A 22,285-nucleotide genomic window follows, 5' to 3' on the forward strand; every position below is an offset into this window, starting at 1 on the left:
TTCCTGTTCATGGTGAGCCGGTAGTCACCGCGCAGCCAAATACTGCCCTCAGCCTTTGGAACCACGACTAAAGGAGTAGTCCACTTACTCTGTGGGATCGATAGTAAAATGACCGAGCTGCGCGGCTGGGAAGCTAGAGGTGCGGGGCTCAATTCCCCGCGGTGCCAGCCGTTCCTGTCATGGTGAGAAGCAGGCGGTCCAGGCGATCTATCTGCCCACAGCAGCTGACTGCGTCGGCAAGACCCAATGACAACAAAACAGCTGTGTTTGGCGGGCTCCTACGGTCCCTGCAGAATTTACTTGCCTAGCTAAGCGTCTGCCTGCCCGTGATAGACCAGTGTCACATTCCAAGACTTGGGAGCTTTGGTTTCACGCCGGCGTCCACGGTGACTTTCACATTGGCACCTTTGTTACAAGCTAATCCCTCGCCGAAAACTTCAGTAAACTCGTTTAAAAGGCACTCGCCCGAGAGTGCGCAGTTACGTGATATATGGGTTGCTAATCTAAGTTCCAGCGGCACAGCAATTCGGCCCAAACAGAAACGGCACCTTGTCTTTCATTGCAGTCAGTAGCGGCTGCGCACGATGATCACTATAACCATCAGCCACCGCATACAACCCCCAAAACCAATCACCTGACCGCACTCCACGACCATAGGCCTACAGTTTTGCCTGACACGGTCTGCTTTTCGCCCTTTCACCAGTCACATGCATCTGAACACCTCTCTGAGCAGACACACGGAGCTGCTCCAGTGTCCAGGGGCGTCAATTTGTATTCTTTTGTGAGGGCCTTAGCCCCCCCCCCCCCCCCAATATTGAAGTCGGCCCCCCAACGTTGGGTTGGGCCCCCCCCCAATTGTTTTTCTGGCATTTTAAATAAATACACAGCAAATTAGCTGTAATGCAGCCCCAACTTTAACCTGTGCATATCTCTATTGGGATTATACAATGAACAAACTACAATTTCATTCAAATAAAGCATGCTAGCATAAAAACCATACCCAAAGCAACTCTGGTTTGAGTATTGGCAACCATATTCTCATTGAGATCAGATTAAACACACACACACGCACGCACGCACGCACGCACGCACACACCAAAACAAAAAAAAACTACCTCCATCTCAGTCCACAACCAATGCAATTCATTCCTTCTCACATGGTGTCAGGGCAATGACCAGTTATGGTTACTTCTTTCTTGCCAAAGTCTTCGGTACCAATGATAAATTGCTAGAAAAAAAACTCAGAAAGCAGACGATCAGCCTTGCCTAGCTCTCCTGCCTACCACTAAGTATTCTGCAAGCTCCACTCAGGCCCAAATATTTCAGCATTATGCCACATGCAGCCTTTATTTTGACACATGACCACATCACTGATGACTCCAGCTGCTGCAAGCTTCGGTAAGGATTGCATCAATCAGTGCTCTGTCCTCCATTACTTTTGATATTATTCACCACTTACCAGCTACTCCTGCTTCTTAATCCGATAAGTGTAAACGCGGGCAGCCATAAACATGCCTGTTTTTGTTGAAGCATCCCAGTAGACCGCTCAAGAGCGGAATGCTCAGCGTGCGAAACACGTGAATGACCATCTACCACTGTTCTTTTGCTTTCAAAAACATCAAACGCCCGTGACCAAGGTCAAAATCGGTCACAATACAACGGGCGAAACCAAAACAGGGCAGAAGAACCTTGACTACCGCATGCCATGCCGCATGCTACGATGCTACGGGCGGTGCGTCCGTCTGACACTGATGCGTCATGAATTGTTACGGTTAAGTCGGAAAATACACTGCAATATTTGTATTTGCTCTCGATATCCATGATTGGTAAGGACGGAAAGCACTTTATTAGCCTTTCTAGCGACAATATCTCTATGAGATGCAAAAATGTCCAGAAAAACAGCTTTAAATTGCAAAGCCCCAAAATTACATTGAATCATGACACAGCCCCTGGTGTGTAAGGCATGATATTCTCTACCAACGCAGGAAAAAGGATGCCAACCATGAGCCACGGAAAGAGGCGCGGGTGTTTCACCGCGCCGGGAGGCCCAGGCGATAGCCTTGGCCCAGGCGGATCGTGGCTTGTGTTGGTAGGAGGGGTCAGCCAGTCCAACTGGATAAGTGGGCTAGCTTGGAGTTAAGCATAATTCATGAGCCTCATGCTGAGTTGTAAAAGAAATACTCACAACCACATATGCTGCATATTTACACACGCAAAACGTCGTCGAACTGGGAAGGGGGAAGAGGAGCAGGGATATATAAGATCATGTGGGCAAATGGTGGTTTCCGTCTAAGCCATAGTCCGATGTGCCCTCACCTTTTGTACCAAAATATCATGAATGGATAAACTATTGCCTGGGCCTATTTGCCATGTGCATACAAGTGTAGATAAGTACAGTCAATTTTCTACTAGTTTTACTTTATAGTTAAAGAAAACATGCTTGTCATGTCCAATGGTGCCTAATGCTGCAGTCACTTCAGAGCATTCTTGATGCATGAAATTTTATTTTAATACATATCTCAGAGATTGTCAATGGGAGTGAAAGGATGAAGATATCAAAACAGTCCAGCATCAGCTTGTTCTTTGACAAATGGTAAGTAAGATTGCCAAAGAAGTACATATCCCTATATAGTTAAAACCTACAGCCTTTATTTCTCACATCACTGTAGCATGCTCACTGCAGGTCATTGTTGCTGTGGCTGCTTCAGGCTTGGGCAACAGTGAGGAACAAATTACTGAATTTGCCAGGCATTCCTGGCACCTAAAATGGACGCATGCAAATTTTAGAGAAAACATTTCAACTCATCTTGGTGTTGAAACTTTGCTTTCCTGCAGTGATGCCAGGTCCTAGAATGCCTTGTGTCCTCAGAGATCTGTCACTACTGTGTGTAGCCCTCATTACTTCTCTATTGTTCCTTTTTCTGAGTAGCTTATTTTTTTATAATGCACGTGTTAGAATTTTATGAGAAGCTGAGATGCTCTGGACTATCGTGACAGGTGATGACCATTCTTGACTTCAGATCAAGGCTGTTCTGTTTTTGCAATCAATCATATGTGCATTTGGCATGTCTATAGTCATTGTAGGCACAAACCCCAATGTGGATGAATGAAATTACCTCTTGATTTCATGTTCCCCATATCTTTGTCTTATGCCTATGATGTGTTCCCTATGCTTTCCTATGATAATCAGTTCAAGAGGTTCAAGTTCAAGAGATTTATGGCATGTTTGGACAATGACTGGTGCATTATGGGATAAACGTATCCATTGCTATTTTCTGGAAGGTGTCCTTGGCTCTGGCCATTGCCATGCACCCAACCTCTTTAAGGTCCTACTGCCTCCGTTCCGGATCCTGATCAGTGTGGAGATCCATCTACTTCCAGTGAGTGTAGCTGATAGTGTCGTTTTTAAAGGTATGTATCTCGTGCCATAGTGCATCATTTGTGCAGAAGTATTGTTATGTTTCAGGGAAACCAACGGAACAGGGTTTGATTCCCTGTGCTCCCGGCCCATTCTGTGAAGGGGAGAGCCAGGCGATGCCATAAAGTCTCAGTAGCTGAGTGTGTCATGTAGCTCTAATCACACTCCCTGCCATGGAGTTCATCATTCCTCACCAGTGATGTTCTTGGTAGGATACGGATAGTGAAGGGTAAGCTGCATGCCACCTGCCGGCAGGCATATGAAACTGGCCAGATAAAGAGTGGCTCGTGTTTGAGGTGGCGACTCCTTTGGATTTTTCATTTTCCACCATCTTGGTATCTTTCACTACAATCCACACAGGTTTTCATGATAGCAGGAAGCCTTCTCAACATTGCTGGCGTGGCAAGTATATACATTATAGTTTGTATGGTGTTGGGCTCCGTCTTGTGGAAAAAGCACGGTCCAGAGGCTTAAACTATTGGTCTAAGGGTTTAGAGCTGTCCCAATGATGGATGATATGTGTCAAATCCGGTTTGTTACATGTAACAAAAAAGCAAGCAGTCGTGACGCCGTCGGGCGCACTGGTACTCCGTCGTTCGCAAACAGCATGTTTAGTATACAGTCGAGGCTTCCCCTTGAATTACCTTCATTTTTTATCTTTCGGTGGGGGCAAAATGTTGGAAGCCTCTTCACAGCATGCTGGCACCAGTGGCTTCGCCCGCCAAATAGTCAGAGAACCACTTGGTATCAAGATATACACTCATTAGGTTGTAAGCGAAAAGCCTTGGCGATGCGCGGCATCTATACATTTTTAAAGATCCCAGAAAAGTAAAGTCAAAATATCACCGTTGCCCTTGGCATGGATGACGAGATCAGAGATGGCGCTGAAGACTGTCTCGGTGGAGCGGTGTTTTTGAGATCCATCTTGCGTAGAAGTCAATGGTTAGTGTGTCTCCAAGGTGGGGATCAGCTTTGTCTACGTGTCGCTCAACAATATTCATGTTAAGTAAAATGGAGATGGTACGCGCATCGGTAGGGCTGCTGTTGGCTGCCTTTCTCACTGGCGTGGATGTGATAAGGGCGCGCTGTTACGCAGCTCGGACAAATCCAGTGGTCAGCCTATAATTTGCCTTGTTAAGAAGGGCGAGACCGAAGCCCGATAAGAATGTTTTGTCACATTGTCACACTCGCGCCATCTTCTCCGGATGATTTCGACGGCTTTATGCTAAGCAGCTTCCCAGGTTGTAAATGTCTGCCGGCTGGATCTTAGGAGCACTAGCAGTCGCTCGAGGCAAGTCCATCAGATTTTACTGAGTATGAATCAGACACTCGGGTTGCGTCTCGTGCTGCTCGAATTAATTGGCTCGAAAGATTTCGCCGCGTCGTTCGTCGCTGTTTTGTGACTGACGCCGTGCTTTATCAAAAGACACTCATGCCCGAATAAAAAAAAATAGGAAGGTAAGTCCGTCGACGTGTGAAAACGTCAGAAAGCCCGTTTTCTGTGCGATATCAGACTCCACAGGCCTACACAGTTTTGTGGATTGCTGTATCACATATACATATTCACTTTGGTATATGTAAAGCTGAACCATCTGGAATCAGCTGTACAGTGCATCTCTGGTTTTAATCGGAGCATCGTATCCTTCCAAAGATCCATCTGATCCTGCCACAGACCGAGCCGAGTCACCCGATTCCTCCGTTGACCGCGCCGAGACGTCTGCCGATGCCACAGCACTGTCCCGACACCGACGCACCTTCCAACCCGAGTGGCGGCGTCGTTACCCCTGGCTGGAGTACAGCACACATTTGGAGGGCGTCCTTTGCCGAAAGTGCGTCGCAGCCGAGAGTCAGGGGCTTCTGGGGAGCGCCACAAAGCGTGACGCCGCCTTCACGGCTCGAGGATTTAGTGCGTGGAAGCGGGCGCTGGAACGCTTTCGAGCCCACGAAGCCAGCGCCTGCCACCAACTGGCTGTACAAAGCCTGGTCACCGCCAGCGGACCAAGTAGCGTGGCAGCGCTCGCCGGCGTCGGCAAGGTGAGGGAGCAGGAGGAGGCGCGGCACGCTCTGCGGCAGATATTTGACGCTGTCATTTACTGCTCAAAGCAGGGCTTGGCCCTCCGCCGCAGGGACGAGGAGGCCGGAAATGTCATTCGGTTTTTGACGACCGTGGCGCAGCACGATCCCGTACTGAAGCGGTGGCTCGCCCGGCGCAAGGAGAGCCGGATGCACTTCACCAGCCCAGAGGCACTGGCGGAGGTGCAGCGGCAGCTGGCTCATGCCGTGATCAGGAGGGTGGTGGACGAAGTGGGTGCGGCAGAATCATTCGCCTCGTGGTGGACGAGACGGCAGACGTGGCAGGGCGCGAGCACATGGCCATCTGCCTGCGCTTTGTCACAGAGGCGCTGACCGTCAGGGAGACGTTCATTGGATTGTATCAGGCTGACTCCACCACGGCTGCAGCACTGCTTGGTCTCATCCAGGATGCCCTCACTCGTCTTCAGCTCCCGATGGACCGAATTCGTGGTCAGTGCTACGACGGCGCTGCCAACATGGCCGGCGCTTTCCGAGGCGTGCAGGCCAGAGTGAAGGCGGTAGAGCCGCGCGCAGTGTTCGTCCACTGCACGGCCCACCGCCTGAACCTGGTCTGTCAGGAGGCACTGAACGGCATGCGAGAGGTCCGGGACGCCATCCAGGAGGTCGGTTGACTGGTATCTTTTTACCGCGACTCGCCGAAGAGGATGGTTGCGCTAGAGCACGCTGGAGCCCAGATGTCCCTGCGTCCGCTGTGCCCCACCCGATGGACCTGCAGCGAGGCGTGCCTCCGGCGTTCCTGACCTCCGTGGTCAAGCAGTACGGGCCCCTGGTGACCAGCGTTAATGAGCTCGCGGACGAGGCTAAGGTGCGTCCGGAAGTGTTAGCCACTGCTAGCGGCTTTGGCAAAACCCTCAGAGACTTTGAGTTTTTCTTTGGCCTGCGCGTTGCTCTGCCCCTGCTCCAGGTGACCACACCCGCCATGCGCACTATGCAGGGACAGTCGCAGTCGGTGTCTGCCAACCTGGGGGTTGCACGTGCTGTCAGGGATGTCGTCCTGTCCCAGCGTGACCGCTTCGAACGCCTTTGGGCGGAGCTGACGTCCGACGCGGAGCGCCTGGGAGTGGGGTGTCCCGGGCTGCGACGCCCGCTTCGACCACCTCGGCGACTGGACGGGGGCTCCGAGCCGCACCAGCATGCCTGTCCCAAAGGCCGTTACCGCCAGGCGTACTGCGAAGCCGTCGACTGGTTGGCCGGCTCCATCAGCGGTCGGTTCGACTCAGATGAGCCCACTCTAGCCACGGCCGAAAAAGCGCTCCTTACGGCGGAAGAGGACGCGCTGGTGGCAACCGCCACCTTCTACAACCTGGACCTGGAGCGACTCCGCCTCCACTGCCAGATGTTGGTGGATGTGGCGTCAAGCCAGAGAAAGGCACCACTGACCTCCCTCGACGACGTGGTGGCCCTACTGAGCGATGAGGGCCTGCGGCAGGTGCTGCCAGCCGCTACCTCGCTGCTGCGTTTGGTCCTGACCGCCCCAGCAACATCGTGCACGGCAGAGCGGGCGTTCAGTCTTCTTCGTCGGCTGAGGGGATGGCTGCGCTCTACCCTAGGCCAAGAACGGCTAAATCACGCCGCAGTGCTGGCCACATACCCAGACATGGTGGACGCCCTGGATCTACAGGCCGAACTGAAGCAGCTCGCCTCAGCGTCAAGTCAGCGGTGCAACACTTTCGGCCGCTGGTAGGTCATAAAGTGCTTGCACCTACCGCCGCTGTCCAGCGCCTAGCAGCCGCCGCTGTCGTCCAGTGGTATGTCGTCGCCGCTACCGACTGCCCAGTGTTGTGCTGTCACCTTCGTAGCTATATGCCACTGTTGAGCCGCCGCCGCCGTTGCCTCTACAGTGCTGCACCAACGCTTACGACAGGTCAAGCGAGGCTGCTTTTTAAGTTTGCGGGAGCGCGATGGATATCTTTCCCTGAAGGCAGGAAGAGAGGCTCCATTTTCTTTTATGGGGATTGAAATGTGTTGCTCGAGACTGAAAATACACACCCAAAATCGAAGGGTTTTGTGATTGTAATTAGGTGCTCTGTGATCCCACTCTGTCCATTGGCTGCTTTGGGAGACCGGGGGAAGTGGTATGGTGGTAATGACCTCCCACAACGCGGTTTGAAGGTATAAAGCTGTTTTTTTTCTAAAAAAATGGCAGGTTTTGTCAAATGTGGAATGCGCCCAACTCGCTAGCATTTCTGCCTTTAGTTCATAAGAACTGAAGTCTTCTCTATAAAACGGAAACGAACAAAACGAAAACTAAGTGACCGGAATGCGATTAGTTTTTTTTGGGGGGGGGGGGGTGAGTGGAGGCTAACCCATGAATCGGGCATTTGTTTTCGCCTATGCCTGGCGGCTGAATCGACCACTGGGTTAGGCCCCCCCAAAGTTTTCAAGAAATCGACACCCCTGCCAGTGTCCAACTTCCCGCACAGCACAGGTCGACCTTCAGAGCCAGACCCGCGGTTTTTGGTTTGCCCTTATCACCCGCGAGAGCTGCTTGAGCCTGGCAACGTGCAGGTCACCCTCACTAGCATAGATGGTCGTCCGACAGCAGGGCCTACAGCTGTCCCGCGGGAGCAGCCCCGCCACCTTCAAGGAGTCTTCTCCGTCCGTTACTTGCTGGATGCGCTTGGCGGGTGGGGATTGTGGCAGACAACTCGGGCATGACTTAGGGCACCACATGCAAAGCTGCTACAACCAGAGTGGACGGGCCGCTGAGACGTGTCACCAGCTCAGTCAACGGAAGTACGTCTCACACTGCTGGTCTCCCGCGCTGCTTCGGCATCCACCAGCGCGCTGATCAATGGGAGTCACTGGCAGGTCCCAGTACGGCTGGCGCAAGTAGGTTCCACCGCTGCCACTGGCTATCTTCCTCAGCCGTGGTGATCGCGTTCCCGCCGGCCAGCTCCCTCCAACCGGCTGATGATGCTAACTGGATCTGTCCGGTCACCAGGGTCAGCAGCAGTGGCGGCCGACCTCAGGTGGGTGACATAGGCGGTCATGTTTCTGCCGGGGGCTAGACCCGTGCGACCGCCCGTTTAACCTCTGCCGGTGGCTAGACCCGTGCGACCGTTCGTTTGACCTGCCCCCAAACAATCACCCGCGAAGACGAGTCACAAACAGCCGGTGTTTAAGTCTTCCGACGGACCACACTGCATGAAATACCTGCACGCTAAAAGCGTGCTTCGCTGCTTTGCTTTATTTTTTGATGAGCCAGTTTTACTTCAATTTTAATGAAGTGAGCTGATGCATCATCAGAGCAAATATAACGACACGCGGCTCGCACGCTACGCATGCATGCACCGAATACGCGCCCAACTTCTTTGGAATTGGCGTTTACATAGCTACTGCTCAGACGCAAACATCAGATGTTCCAGTGACGCTGAAGACTAGCACTATCATAACGAGTTGCCACCTAAGACGATGCATGTGAGGACGCACATTACAGCTCCTAGACCCTCACTAGACCTTTCGGCGGGCGGGGAAATTCGAGACATCATGTGACGCCCACGAGTGGTGAGCGATCCTACCTAGACTTCAGCGTATTTCCTGTCGAGGACACCATTCAAACGTTGTGGGAAGACAAGTTATGGTAGTTTCTCAACAGCTGAGAAGGCGAACTCGTGAACAAAAGACAATGAACTGGTCGTCGAACACTGTGCTAGTTTCGTGACAGCCATATATATTTCACAGCTGGTTTTGACCCCTAACGTGCTTGCGAACAGCTCAGCACTGAGACCGCGGCAATTTTCTCAGGCCAGATTTTCCGAGATCTCCTTTAGCGTTTGTTTCAAATAATTAAAGAGGTGGTAACGACCCACTAGAGAGCCAATTTTGATAGATCGTGTGACATGCGGGTGCAGTAAAAGGGAAAAATATGGAAATATTTGACCCAACAACCTTTTCACATGGCGAAGGAAAACATTTAGATGAGCAAAAATGTTCCAGCCATGTTCGCGTTTTAAACACATCCGCTCAAAATGGCTTTCACTAAGAGCTTTGGCTTAACTTACATCCCAAGCTTGGCATAATGCCTGACATTTACTGTTCCCATAGTACGAGCAGTCTCAAATTCGTCAACGCGTATGTTGAACCCCCCCTAAAAAAACAACACATTGGAGATGGATCTAGCGTCAGGTGGGAGGCGACAAACCGTTTCAATTACTGAGAAATTGTGAATGTGCACTTGTCTTTAAAGTAAGCATGTCTAATAGAATTGAGATTTTTATTCTGCACGTAGGATGGAAGGGAATTTTGATTTATATCGATGGTACCCTTTGTTTCTACGAATTTGCACACACCGATAAGATATTTCAAGTGCCCCAATTTTTCTGGAAGCACAAAGTTGTAGCGTGACGCCTAAGACGATATTCAACACTAATTCAACGCTCAAATCACGAACATCGTTACCGCCGGCAAATCATCTTCCGATAAGGGAGCTCATCAGAAATAGCAATAAATTTCGACCGGCTGGACTGTGGCCATTACGCAAACAACGCATTGGTTTGCAGTTTTACGACAGGATTCAGAAGATGTATTTACATAACGGATAGTATAATTGTTCCGATTGTCGTCCTAATTCGTTCTTAATTTGTAAAATCTAACACACCAGGTGATGACAACAGTCCGAACAATTATTGTATTCGTAACACGCAATTACTTACATTGAGTTTGAAGTGTGTGCCATCTTCGGCCGGCAGCAAAGCTTGGAGAAATATCAACAACGTCTACTTTTTGCTAGGAATGGCATTCACATTGCAAACGTGGGTAATTGCAGCAGATAATTTGTGGGGCCGAGGGCAAATTCCGGATAATTTTCAAAGCATGGTCAAGACAGGATTTTTTCTTCTTCGCTCTGCCTAGCTATGTCCATTAACTTTGTATGGCGCAACCGTGATGAGACCCGGGGATAAAATCAAGACATGCGAAACATAGCTGGAAAACTTCCGCAGATGATGACCGGAGTGATAATCACTCTATGAAGCATTTTATCACGGCCGAAGGCACCATTTCCTACATTGCGTATGGTTTAGAGGGCCATACATGTACTTCAAATTCATTTTTATTTTTCATCAAGTTGTCTGTTATTTGGCAGTGAAACATGCACACTTCTTGAAGCTTTTGCTGCAGTTTTTTTTTTTAAAACGCTTACCAAGCATGTGGCCAGGGTTGAGAAAAGCTGATTTACCGGACATGGTCGGGGACAAAAACTGATACCTTTGCGAACTAGTTGATGACACATTTCCGAAAATGAGACATATTCTACAGACAAGACCATATTTCAACAGATTATCCCAGCTCGACGAAACTCAATACTTAATATTGGTCTGCACTCGCTAATGCTTGCAGCGGGAGCACGTGTCGAAACGTTGACGCTTCGCTGCACGTGCAAGTTGAGCCGTACGATGCTGCCAAACATAGCACCTCTAATCAGGATAGTTTTTGGCAGGTGACAGAAACATACTACAAAGTGTACTTTATCAGTGCTGACGGCACAGATCACTGGTTACACAGTCTGGACGGGGGCCCTATATGTTAACCTGCTCGGGCGCGCTGGATCGTTCAGACCCCTGCGCATTGTGTCGTGAGTATTTCTTATCTGAATGGATGGCCCTATGTTCTTGGCGAGCTCCATCTATTCAGCTGGTCGGGCCGGCGGCGGATGCAGAGGGTCGAGGGGGGGGGGGGGAGTCACGGGACCACGCCCCATGGACCATGCCAAGGTGACCTAAAGGCTACGAAGGGGCCCATAACCGACAGACGGACGCAGTTTTCGTACAACAAAAACACCACAAAATTGGATGCCTTCGGGTCTACAGACGGCCAAGAACCATTGTTAGCAAAAATAAAGAGTTCATACGCAAACAAAGTTTATTCTTCGCTGATTGAAAAAGTGTTGTTTGAGGGAAATTTTGGGGCTTATTACACTGTGTAAAGACATTAAACTGTTGGTTGCCTGGCCCTGTATGTCCACTTGCCAGTTCAATCTGATCGCTAAGGAGCTTTCCACGGTGGCCTTAATCTCTCTGCATTTTCTCATAGGGCACAATGTGCTTTTGGGACGCTAGCTGTCTCCATGTCTGAGCACTGTTCATCGATCAGGTTTTCCTCCACGGATTCTTCCCATTCGCCGAAAGGCCACATGCACTTTTTCCGGGGGCTCCATATGCCAGGGCACACCCATTTGTTCAGGTGCCCTTCATAAAAGTCTCGGGTTCTTTCTGCTAGCTTGGAGGGCCTTGTGCTGATGCTAAGGCTCTTATAAGGTAAGGCACGGAGACACTCGATGCTCAAGGGCATTCTGCTCTGATCGAGGGCTCTCTCCTTTTGGTCTTATTTGCGGAGGCCTCTTCACTCCTATCGAGGCTAATGTTGTTAACCAGCCCGTGCACTCTTGATCGCACAGGGGTATTAATTTATGGTCTTGGATAATTCCCATTTGCTCAGAGGGTCCTGTGGTATGGTCGGGGCGTTATATGTTGGCCTGCCGAGGCACTATCGATCGTTTAGGGGCCAACCCCGTTAGTCTTGGGTTCTTTTTGCTTGCTCCGGGGACCCTATACTTGTTGACGGGAGCCCCTTTGTTGGCCTCATGCGGCACCCATGATCGCTCATGTTCTGTCCATATTGGCCTTGGTGCTTTCGTCTTAGAGCAGCAGTCGAATATGGGCTGATGAATTTGTACGCGCAATTGTCGAACGTAATTTTACGTACCGCCGGCGTCGTATGTGTCATTTCCATTGGCTGTTGAGTGTGTTTTACTTACTATACTGGTGCATCTCGTTCTTAACATATTTTGAATGCTAGGATATGCTGTACTCCTTTATAACAAAGGACAAATTCTGCATTATTCATCAGCTATCAGCTGATTACATCGCACAGTCGGCTGGCTGTAAATACATAAGCTAGGAATTAAGTCCATGCTTGGTTTTGATGGTTGTTAGCAGCCAACTCAAGCTTATTTTGCCTGTTGTTCCAAAGCACTTAGCCTCAAAATCACGGCATTTAAAATGACCTGAAGAAAATGAGTGACCTTTATGTGTATGCATGCGTAGCACGCCAAGCTTTGCAAGGCTTTGCACAGTTAGACGGATTTCCGTATTTGTTAGATAAATGAATAAGTAAATGCACACCCACACCCACACCCACACCCACACACCCACACACACACACACACACACACACACACACACACCCACACACCCACACACCCACACCCACACCCACCCACCCACACACACACACACACACACACACACACACACACACACACACACACACACATGTATATATATATATATATGTATATATATATGTATATATATATATATATATGTATATATATATATATATATATATATATATATATATATATATATATATATATATATGGATACGTATATATAGATACCTATATAGATCTACCTATATACATAAATACATATATAAATATATACATGTATATATTACATACGGCTTGCCTTAAAATGTAATGACCGAAATGCAAGGATATTTTTCGGAGGGGGCCCCAAACTTCAATGAGCCCCATAATGTTGCGTGACCCCCCACCCCCTTGGCGAAACTCTGGATCCACCCCTGCGTGGTTGGCACACACCGCTTCCATAATCTCAATGTTGGCATTCACCACAAGGCATAATGTTTCCTTCCATTGTCAGAGGGCCCCGATCACCGCAAGAGGTCCTCTGTCATTCGGAGATCTGCCGATCGACGCAAAGGGTCCAATGACTATCATTCCTGGGTCCGTCCTGCAGGTCGGGGTCCCTGTATAAGACTACGGCCAGCCCTCTGTGCCTCTAACACTTCAATCGGGCCCTTGATCGTCGGATCTGGTGGACCCTCCAGGCTCTTCGGGCCTCCTCGAACACTGTCTTTGGCCGACTCGGGGGCACCTTGCCGACATAGCGCACCCGTTGGGCGCTGTAGGGCCCCAACAGATACAGGGGCCCCAGTGACTAGCGTAGATAGATGACCCCGGATTTATGGCTGATAGGGAAGTGGGCCCTCAGGCTCATACTGACACGGAGCTGACTGTATGGTACTGGTGGTGCCTGACCCACATATCAGCTCATATCGACTCAGGCATCCCCGATCGGTGCAAAGAGTTTTCCGACCGCGCTTTGAGGACCCGTCCCCGCAGGCGGGGGCCCCAGGATAAGATCCGACCAGCCCTTCGTTCGCAGAAGTCCTCCAATTGGGCCCTTGGTCGTCGGTCAAAGTGGGCCCTCCAGAGTCTTCGAGCCTCCCTGAACACTGCTTTTTGGCCGACTCGGGGCCCTTTACCAACACAAGCCTCCCTTCAAGGCGCTGTGGGGCCCTGGCAGACGCTGCGGCCCCGACCAATATAAATCGCTGGTTCCCGCTTTGTCCCTGCTTGGGGAATAAACCCTCACGTCCATCCGACACAGAGCCGACTGTGTGTTACTGGTGGTGCTTGGACGACATACAGGGCCCTATCGACTCAGGGGGTCTTTGATGGGGCCCTCTGGATGACATTGAAGTGCTCCTGAATACCACCTTCGGCCCCTCGGAACCTGAGGGGGGGGGGGGCACGTGCCCCCTGTGCCCATGCCCCTCTGCCTGCGCCCCTGCACACGTTTGAAAAAGTAAGGGAAATAAGATGTATTATTTTCATGCTGGTGAACAGGTGGTCGAATGAGATTTCTCCGGCGGGGTTGGCTATTTCAAATCGGTATTTTGAGCCATACCGAAATATTTCGAAAAAAGTAGCATGTCCGACCAAATCGCACGCGTCTGACATAACAATAAGTGAAAGCATGGAAAGGTAGCATACTTCCTTTAAGTCATGTTATAAAGGATATTGTGGAGTGCTTTATTGGGTTTGATGACGGTGTTTCCGTGAAAGTCATTTCAATCCGTGGTCTTTGCAATGCTTTCATTGGAGCTCTCATTTTCTTTTATCAATGTCTATCAGTAATGTTGCATGATACTGCAGTCTTTCCACATACGCCCGACATGCGACATTTTTCCACCCCATATTCCTTTCGACATACAATATTTTTTTTGTTTGGGATGACACTGTAAAGTGAAATATTTATGACATGGTTAAAAGGTAATTATGCTCTTCAGGACAGCCAAAGGTTGCAATGCAAAAGGCAGCATTGATTATGACATTATCCAGCCATCCAGCCACCGAGACGCTGCATCAGGCTGCAAAGTATGGGACATTGAGGGCATCTGCATGAGCAGTTAAATATCATCGTTTCCTGATGCAGTTTTGTTGGCAGGTTACTAGTCCACAGTACTTTTTCATGGTCCGCTGTCACGGACGCTAACGTCACAAATGGTTGAAACTTCAACGTGTCTTTATGGAGCGTGGGTGACCAATCTTTGTTAAGCCTCTGCACAATGGGGAAGAGTGGTTAAGTTGGCGCATAAATCACATCCCTCATAATGGCACGATTCGCAAGCCCACCATAAACCGGCGTAACGTAAACCATGATATTCTAGCAATGGTAGAGGCCGTCAACGATTCAGAGTGACCAAAGGAATTGTTACACTATGCCACGGCTGTACACGAGGAACAGAGCAGGACCGTCCGCCACCAAAAACGGGTTCGCATTGTTTCATACGGAACAATGAAGCCTCAAATGACAACCTTGCGGCCTAACATCAGATTCAGTTGGTAATGCACTAATGTGTTGGTACGAAAACAAAATCCAGTCAGACAACAGACGAAGATTACGTTGTTGTCGCATAGTCAAAACACCGAAATATATATTGATCATTAAGTTGCAATCACGTGCGCAGCTCGAATTATCGCTGCATACACATCAATCCATAGTAACGATAAGGTACCACGACACTTGAAATCACGGATTATCATCCAGAAATTTTAATGAATAAATAATCGGTTGTTATCTTCAGTCACGCACAGTTATCACTTGCTCACGCTTGATCAGTGACCTAGCGTTTGTCCGGTTTGGCTTACATTTTCTGTTCTCCATATAAACTGCTGAACGTCGCTGAGGGCTTCTCGCTGAAACGAAATCCCCTACCTGGAGGTGACCACCCACATCCAAAATCCACGCGCGAATATACTTGAAAACAAACAGGCGAGTTTGGCCACCGCACTAGCTTACAGTACGGGACATTCGTCGATCACCGGAGTGTGCCGGCCACGCAACACACGCCACCCTGCGCCGAGGTCGCACGCTTCGGGTCCCCTGCCTGCGGCAATGTTGGCCGAGCGAACCCACGCCATGCGGCTAACCGTGGGCAGGCACGAGACAACCGGCAGGACAAGCGCAGCTGAACGAGCCGTAGATTAGCGGCCGGAAAGTTTCGCGGACAGTGAAAACCTATGATCAGAGGGAACGTGGTCGGAGGTATGATGTGTGGACACTAGATGGCTTATCGCCACTATTATCGTTGAGGGAATAGATGTATTTGATGACAAATCGACCGACACAAGGTCGGCTTGACGCTGCAATCTATCGGAACAAGTTGAGAGGCAACTGCAGGCGGAACATTAATTTTGAAACGCTTTAACGCAATTCGAAAACAATTGTAACAATTCGAATTGTAACCTCAGCCATTGTTTAGTTGTGGCAGCAAGAAAGGTTTTTAAGGCAGAGAACTCTGCGAATTTTCCACATCAGTTTCCTTTAATGTTCGCTTGACCTTAATGTTCAGGAATACATGCGTTAACTGCACCCATTTTCGTGAAATGTCATATGTCTCGCGACCTATGCTAACCCTTACCTTCCGAAGGGGAATATTTATGGCTGGAGCTCGGTAGCCACAAATCAATGCTTCCCCGTATCGCGCAGCAATGGCGGAAAACCGTGACCTGTCATGTATGACGGTGTGAATAGAACATTGGCTGTGTGAATAGTCCATTGACTGTGTGTAGAGCATTGATTGCGTGTTAGCCCCGCGGTCGTACTGGTGAAGTACTACGTGATATTTTGTCGGCCTCGAAGCAGGTGTCTGCTTACCTAATTGCCCATGTTCCGTGGGGTAGTGCTATTTAGGGTGTGGCCTGGAGCTGCGCCCCTAGCAGCAGTGTTGCATAACGCCGGGTGGTGATATCTAACAGCTTACATCAGTGCAGAAAGTGCGCACTTATTGTGAGCAGAAGGTGAATGCTTTTGGAAGTTAACTGTTGCGCTATGTGAAATACATAGAGCCCCACATGTGCTGAAGCCTTCTGCTGAACGCTTTGTTCATTGCCAATGGTGCTAAATTTTTTTTTTCAGCACAGACCTAAACTTTTGAATGCTGACAAAATGTATAGTTTGATGGCCTTCTTGATGTCTACGAACATACATGGTACATACATATCATAGTACTGTTTTTAATGGCCTGTTCATGCAGACGTTTTCCGGCTTTATTGGCCAGCGTCGGTAGCCCCAGGCTATTTACAAAACATCTGCTTACGTCATATCTTTATTGAATGCGTCCTTCTTTTCGACCACGTCCGCCACAGTGCGCGGGCGAAACGTTGCGAGCGCGTGCATCAGGTGCCGTGTCCTCAGTGCATGCTCATCCGTCATCATGTGTAGTCGTCCGTGTATCGACGCGGTCACGTGAGGGCGCCGTGAACGCCCCCGCCCTGTGGCCTTCAGAAGCCATATTGCGAGCCGCCGCGACCGCCTAAATCCGCGTTTTTTTACTGGCCGGTGTTGCATGTGGTGCGAACCGGGTCATATCAAAATACCTGAGACATAGTCATACATGGAAATATGTCAGATATGCAAACATATATCTGACATACTTATCTGAGGTAAACCTTCTCATAAACACTGTTTAGAAATATTGTTCAATGGGGATGAATCGTATTTAAAGAGAGGGATATACAACAGCCATCGCGAAGTAGGTCAAACAGCAAATACTTGAAAAGTGATCGAACATTTTTTGAAGACCAGACATGAGCTCCGGAAATACACGGTAAAAATGACCTGGTGTATCGTCGACACCGAGATAGACCACCGCCTTTTCAGCATACCTCAAGCGAATGACCTGCCATGTTTCGAGGAGTTTCTGTTACATTACATCCAGTTCGAGCCAAAATGCAGTTCTCAAGGAATAAAGCGGGCAGTATTGTAGAATGTTGATTAAATGCACATTTGCATGATAAGGGACGTAGTTTCCTAAAACGCGCTACAGTGAGCATGATGGAGCGGCATTAATCGACACCGAATGCAGCCATCGGGCATCGTTGGTGTGCATCATATAATTAGGCATCGCCACAAAGACTTACCCGTTACACTTCAAATCGCACATCAGGTTCCGAACTCGGTACAATTATTGGTGCCCAAACTACAAACTAAGGTACGAATTTCTAGGAACAGACTTCTTGGAAAACGTGTAAAATGTTCCGTCGGAAATCGTGGAGCAGCTTGGTACATATTTCGCCACATATACAACGTAAAATAAATACATTGCAAGCGCGTTACCTCTTTGCTTGTTCAAAACGGAAAACACGCCAGCTATGGCGCGTTGCCCTTCGACATCCCACGCCCCAGAACATCCTTCAACAAAATTTCAGAAAAAAATTTCATGGGGTAATTTGACAAAATTAGAAAAAAAACAGATCCTGGATCGCATAAGATTCTTCGGTCAACAAATCCAGGAGGCCAAAATACCACAAGATGCTAGATCCAGCAAGATCCCTCAATATATATCCGTTGCTGTGTGTGTTCAGTTAAAGAAATAATGAAATCCTAGCACATCGTTTCAGATAAGTTATGCTTCATATTGGACTCAGAATGTGGCAGCGGGTGTGGCAGTGGCTATGCTAATCTTCGGAGCCAAGGCAAATCCTTTTAGCATAGACTTAACCATATGTTTTGGCAACTGACAAAGCTACCCGGTTAAGACTTGTTTTGACGCAATGATGGTGCACGTGTATCGCCGGCGTACTCCTTACACTTTCTGAAACGGTATAAATGAATTATCTAGAAAGAGCCGTACACAATATCGGTACCAGTAGAAGCGCGAGGCATTTTGAATGTTCCTAGCACGTTAAGTTAGCTTTATGTACCATGCAATGGCAGTACATAGTGTTTTGCCTTGCAGCCTGCGCCCGACCAATTTACATTACCCGACGCTTATACGAGCGTTGCGACTGTGAGTCAATTATGCGAAGATAAAGATAGCAATCGGTTTTAGCTGACAATATTGTGACGTCACAAAACCAAAAATAACTGCCAACCAGTCAATGGCTAAGCATGAGACCGAACGGCACGGGACGGGACCAGATAGATAGGATCAAACAAGACTTGACAGAGCCGAACAGGACCGGAAGGAACATAGAGAGACCAGACGGGACGGGATGGCACTGGACGGACTGTACGAAACGGATGGGACTAAACGGGGCCGGACGTGACAGATAGCAACCGGGTGGTACAGAAACAGACCAGAGGAGACCGGACGGCGCTGGATGGAGCGTGATGAGCCCAGACGGCGACGGAGCGGATTTGACGCTATGGGACGAGACTGGATGGAACCGGATGAGGCTGGAGAAACCTGGACGGACCGAGCGGGACCGTGCGAGAACGGACGCGACCGGCTCGGGTCCGTCTTATCCCAGTCGGCCCTATTCTGGTCCCGTTTGGTTGCGTCCTGTTTCGTCCCGTTCATATTGGTTACGTTCCTTACCGTCCGATCCCATGTCCTCGCGTCAGACCCCATCTCCTCCCGTCAGATCCTATCTCCTCCCGTCAGATCCTATCTCCTCCCGTCAGATCCCATCTTCTCGCGTCAGATCCCATCTCCTTGCGTCAGATGCTATTTCTTCGCGTCAGATCCCATCTCCTCGCGTCAGATCCCATCTCCTCCCGTCAGGTCCCATCTAGTCTCATCGGGCTCCACCCAATCGCGCCCGGTACAAGGTTTCGTCAATTCGATCTCATCAGGTATCTTCAGTTCAATCCGGTGCCATCCAGCCCCGTGTAGTCCCACCTGGTTCTATCCGGCGCTGTCTGGCCTCGCCACGTTCCGTCCTGTTCCGTCTGGTCCCGTTCTGTAGCGACCAGCTCCATTCAGATACGCCCCGTACCATCGGATTCCATCAGGTTCCATGTCATTCATGCATGACATATAAAGGGAACCCCTTTATATTTAATCCTTCTTCCCTACGGTTATATGTTGCACCCATGTGACGCTGGACGGTGGAAATCCATTGGTTTTAGCAATGGCGTCACTTTAATCTCAGCATGAGCTATCACGGCAATAAGGGTTCACTACCATTTGTTTTCGTACAAGCTTGAGCATTGTGTTTTTGTGATGGATGTGTCAATTGAGTCTCACTAAAAGGATAGCTACAAGTGCTGCAACCGTTTGTAACCATGCTCTGGGCTAGAGAAAATAGAGGGACAGCCCAGCGTGAAAAGTTTTCTTTCATGACTTGCGATAAAAACGCCATACACTTTTTTTCTGAGCACATGTCGCCGACTACATTCTCATGGCCTTGCTGGTGTAGCTGCGGAGTTTTGTACTAAATAGGCTTAACGTATGTCTGATGCTGACAATTAACAGGGAGGCAGAGGAACATTTAAGTGAAAGTGCGTTCATCTTTGCCATGACGTAGCCCGCTACAGAGAATGGGCTGTGCAGTGACAGAACAATTGCGGCAGCAGCGTACACAGCACGCAACAGCTCTGCAAATTAGGGAATGGTTCTCAATAAAGGAATTAAATGTTTGAACAATATTTCTTCCCGCCATGTTAAGATATCTTCTTCATGAGTGATCATATGAGGATAAGGTGTATTTCATCATCGAAATCATACCTTTTCTATTGCGGTGCCGTTAAAGCAGGCAAAATAGAGCACATCCAGGATCTCCGAGGATCCTTGGACAAAGTTTGAAAGAGGCCCAGGATCTCAGAAGATCCTTCAACAAAATTTTAAAAAGATCCGAGGTCCAGGAAGATCCGGAATTCAGGTCTTAGGGATTTGATCTCAGGATTTTTTTGTGGGTGTTGGCATGTGTCTGCTACGAAAACACAAGAAGAGGGCAATGGTCAAAATCTGTAATGCTACTCATGAGATCAATCCTTACGAACGTAGTTGATGGTGCGTGCACATATGCGCTTTGCCGAAATAGTGTTTGCTGCGCGGTCATATGGAATCTCTCACCCTTGAGAGAAGACGCGATGTGACGTTGCATACACACGCACACGCACACGCACACACACACACACACACACACACACACACACACACACACACACACACATATATATATATATATATATATATATATATATATATATATATATATATATATATACAGCCTTACGGATCTGTTCACCACAAAACCGCTCTTGAGAATGTTTTGGCGACAATTGTCAACGTCAAGTGTGAATTCGTCGTCAAAATGATATATCGTCACGTCTCGTCTCGTCACACCACAAATACCGCTTTTGGGAATGTTTTAGCAACAATTGTCGGCGTCAAGTGTGAATTCGTCGTCAAAATGATATCTCGTCACGTCTCGTCTCGTCGCGTCACGTCTCGAACGTCAAAATGATATCTCCACACAAACAGATCGCTGTCTTGTGACGATAAATAGGTTGTTGCCGACGTGGGTTCAGTTCACATCTAATGGGCACAACTGACACGTCAAATGCATTCCAAGTTACAGACCACTGTTAACACGTCGTTTGCAGGCTGTTTTATGCACTCGCCCAGCGTGAGTTGTGTTGACTGGCGAGGGCGACGTCGAGCGATGACGCCTCCGCCAACCAGTCAACATGCATTTGTGTGCACCGAAGCGCACCTGCTGCAGGCGGCTCAACATTGGGTGTACTCCGTGTATTGTACTATTGAATGGACTGGATGGTGTCTTAGAGGCGTTCAGACGCGATTCATCGTGCGGTGACGTCACGCTTCTGGCTGCTAGACCCAGCGTTGCGTCATTTGTCCGACCACATTGCGCCCGTCACATTTAACGCATATTGTGATATTTTGCACTTTACCATAGGTTGGTTTTATAATAAAATGCCGTCAGCGGAGGAAATTTTTCTCAAATTTTCCTCCTCCGAGTCTTATAAAGCTCGGAGCAAAACAATTCTTCTCCGCGAAAATCCTCTGTCATCGAGAGCGATTTTCCTCCATCGAGTTTTATAAACAAAATGTGCGACGAGAATCGCAGTGGTAAATGCGCAGTTATTGTAGGAAATGGGCTGATAAAAAATCAACCTTATCGCTGCGTTTTTAATCAAGGCAGACGTACTTTTATCAAAATGCGCCCTAAATAGGTTGCAATGGCTCAGAAACCTGGCTTCTGAGTGCATGCATCTTCATTGCTTAGCTTGTATCGCTTTGTTCCCACCTGAATGATGGTGAAATCAACATCAGGGTCAGGGCGTACTTTCCTGCCTAACGTTAGAAAAAATCATTGTACACCATTCGTCGTGTTTAAGGTAGGACATATCGTAAATAATCTCAAAACAGGTAGAATCATGCTCCTACCTTCGACTTTCAATAACTTCGATGGCGGGCCCCGAGCGCCGCGCGCACCGCACCGCCTGGACTCCCTAGCGCCGCTTCTGCGTTGCCGTTGCGTAAATACAATATTTCTGCTTACCAAGAACTCTACAAAATGTACGGGACCAAAGTAAACCATTCGTCGTGTTTAAGGCAGGACATATCGTAAATAATCACAAAACAGGTAGATTCATAATCTTACCTTCAATTTTTTATAATTACGATGGCGAGCTCCCGAGCGCCGCACACACACAGCACCCGCGACACCGGCGCCATTACTGCGCGGGTCACAACATTACTGTGCAT

General features: G+C 48.9%; 1 protein-coding gene across 1 annotated transcript; it reads left to right on the top strand.

Moving 5' to 3' along the window:
- Nucleotides 1–2,546: 2,546 nt before the first annotated feature.
- Nucleotides 2,547–8,497, top strand: LOC119093343 (uncharacterized). Its single transcript, XM_037216291.1, has 6 exons — nt 2,547–2,593; nt 5,545–5,722; nt 5,947–6,114; nt 6,228–6,317; nt 6,417–7,164; nt 8,457–8,497. The coding sequence occupies exons 1-6, from the start codon at nt 2,547–2,549 to the stop codon at nt 8,495–8,497; spliced, it is 1,272 nt and encodes a 423-aa protein (XP_037072186.1).
- The last annotated feature ends 13,788 nt before the right edge of the window (nt 8,498–22,285 follow it).

Source organism: Pollicipes pollicipes, unplaced genomic scaffold (genome assembly GCF_011947565.3).
Source record: "Pollicipes pollicipes isolate AB1234 unplaced genomic scaffold, Ppol_2.1 Scaffold_4002;HRSCAF=4701_pilon_pilon_pilon, whole genome shotgun sequence".
NCBI classification, from domain to species: domain Eukaryota; kingdom Metazoa; phylum Arthropoda; class Thecostraca; order Pollicipedomorpha; family Pollicipedidae; genus Pollicipes; species Pollicipes pollicipes.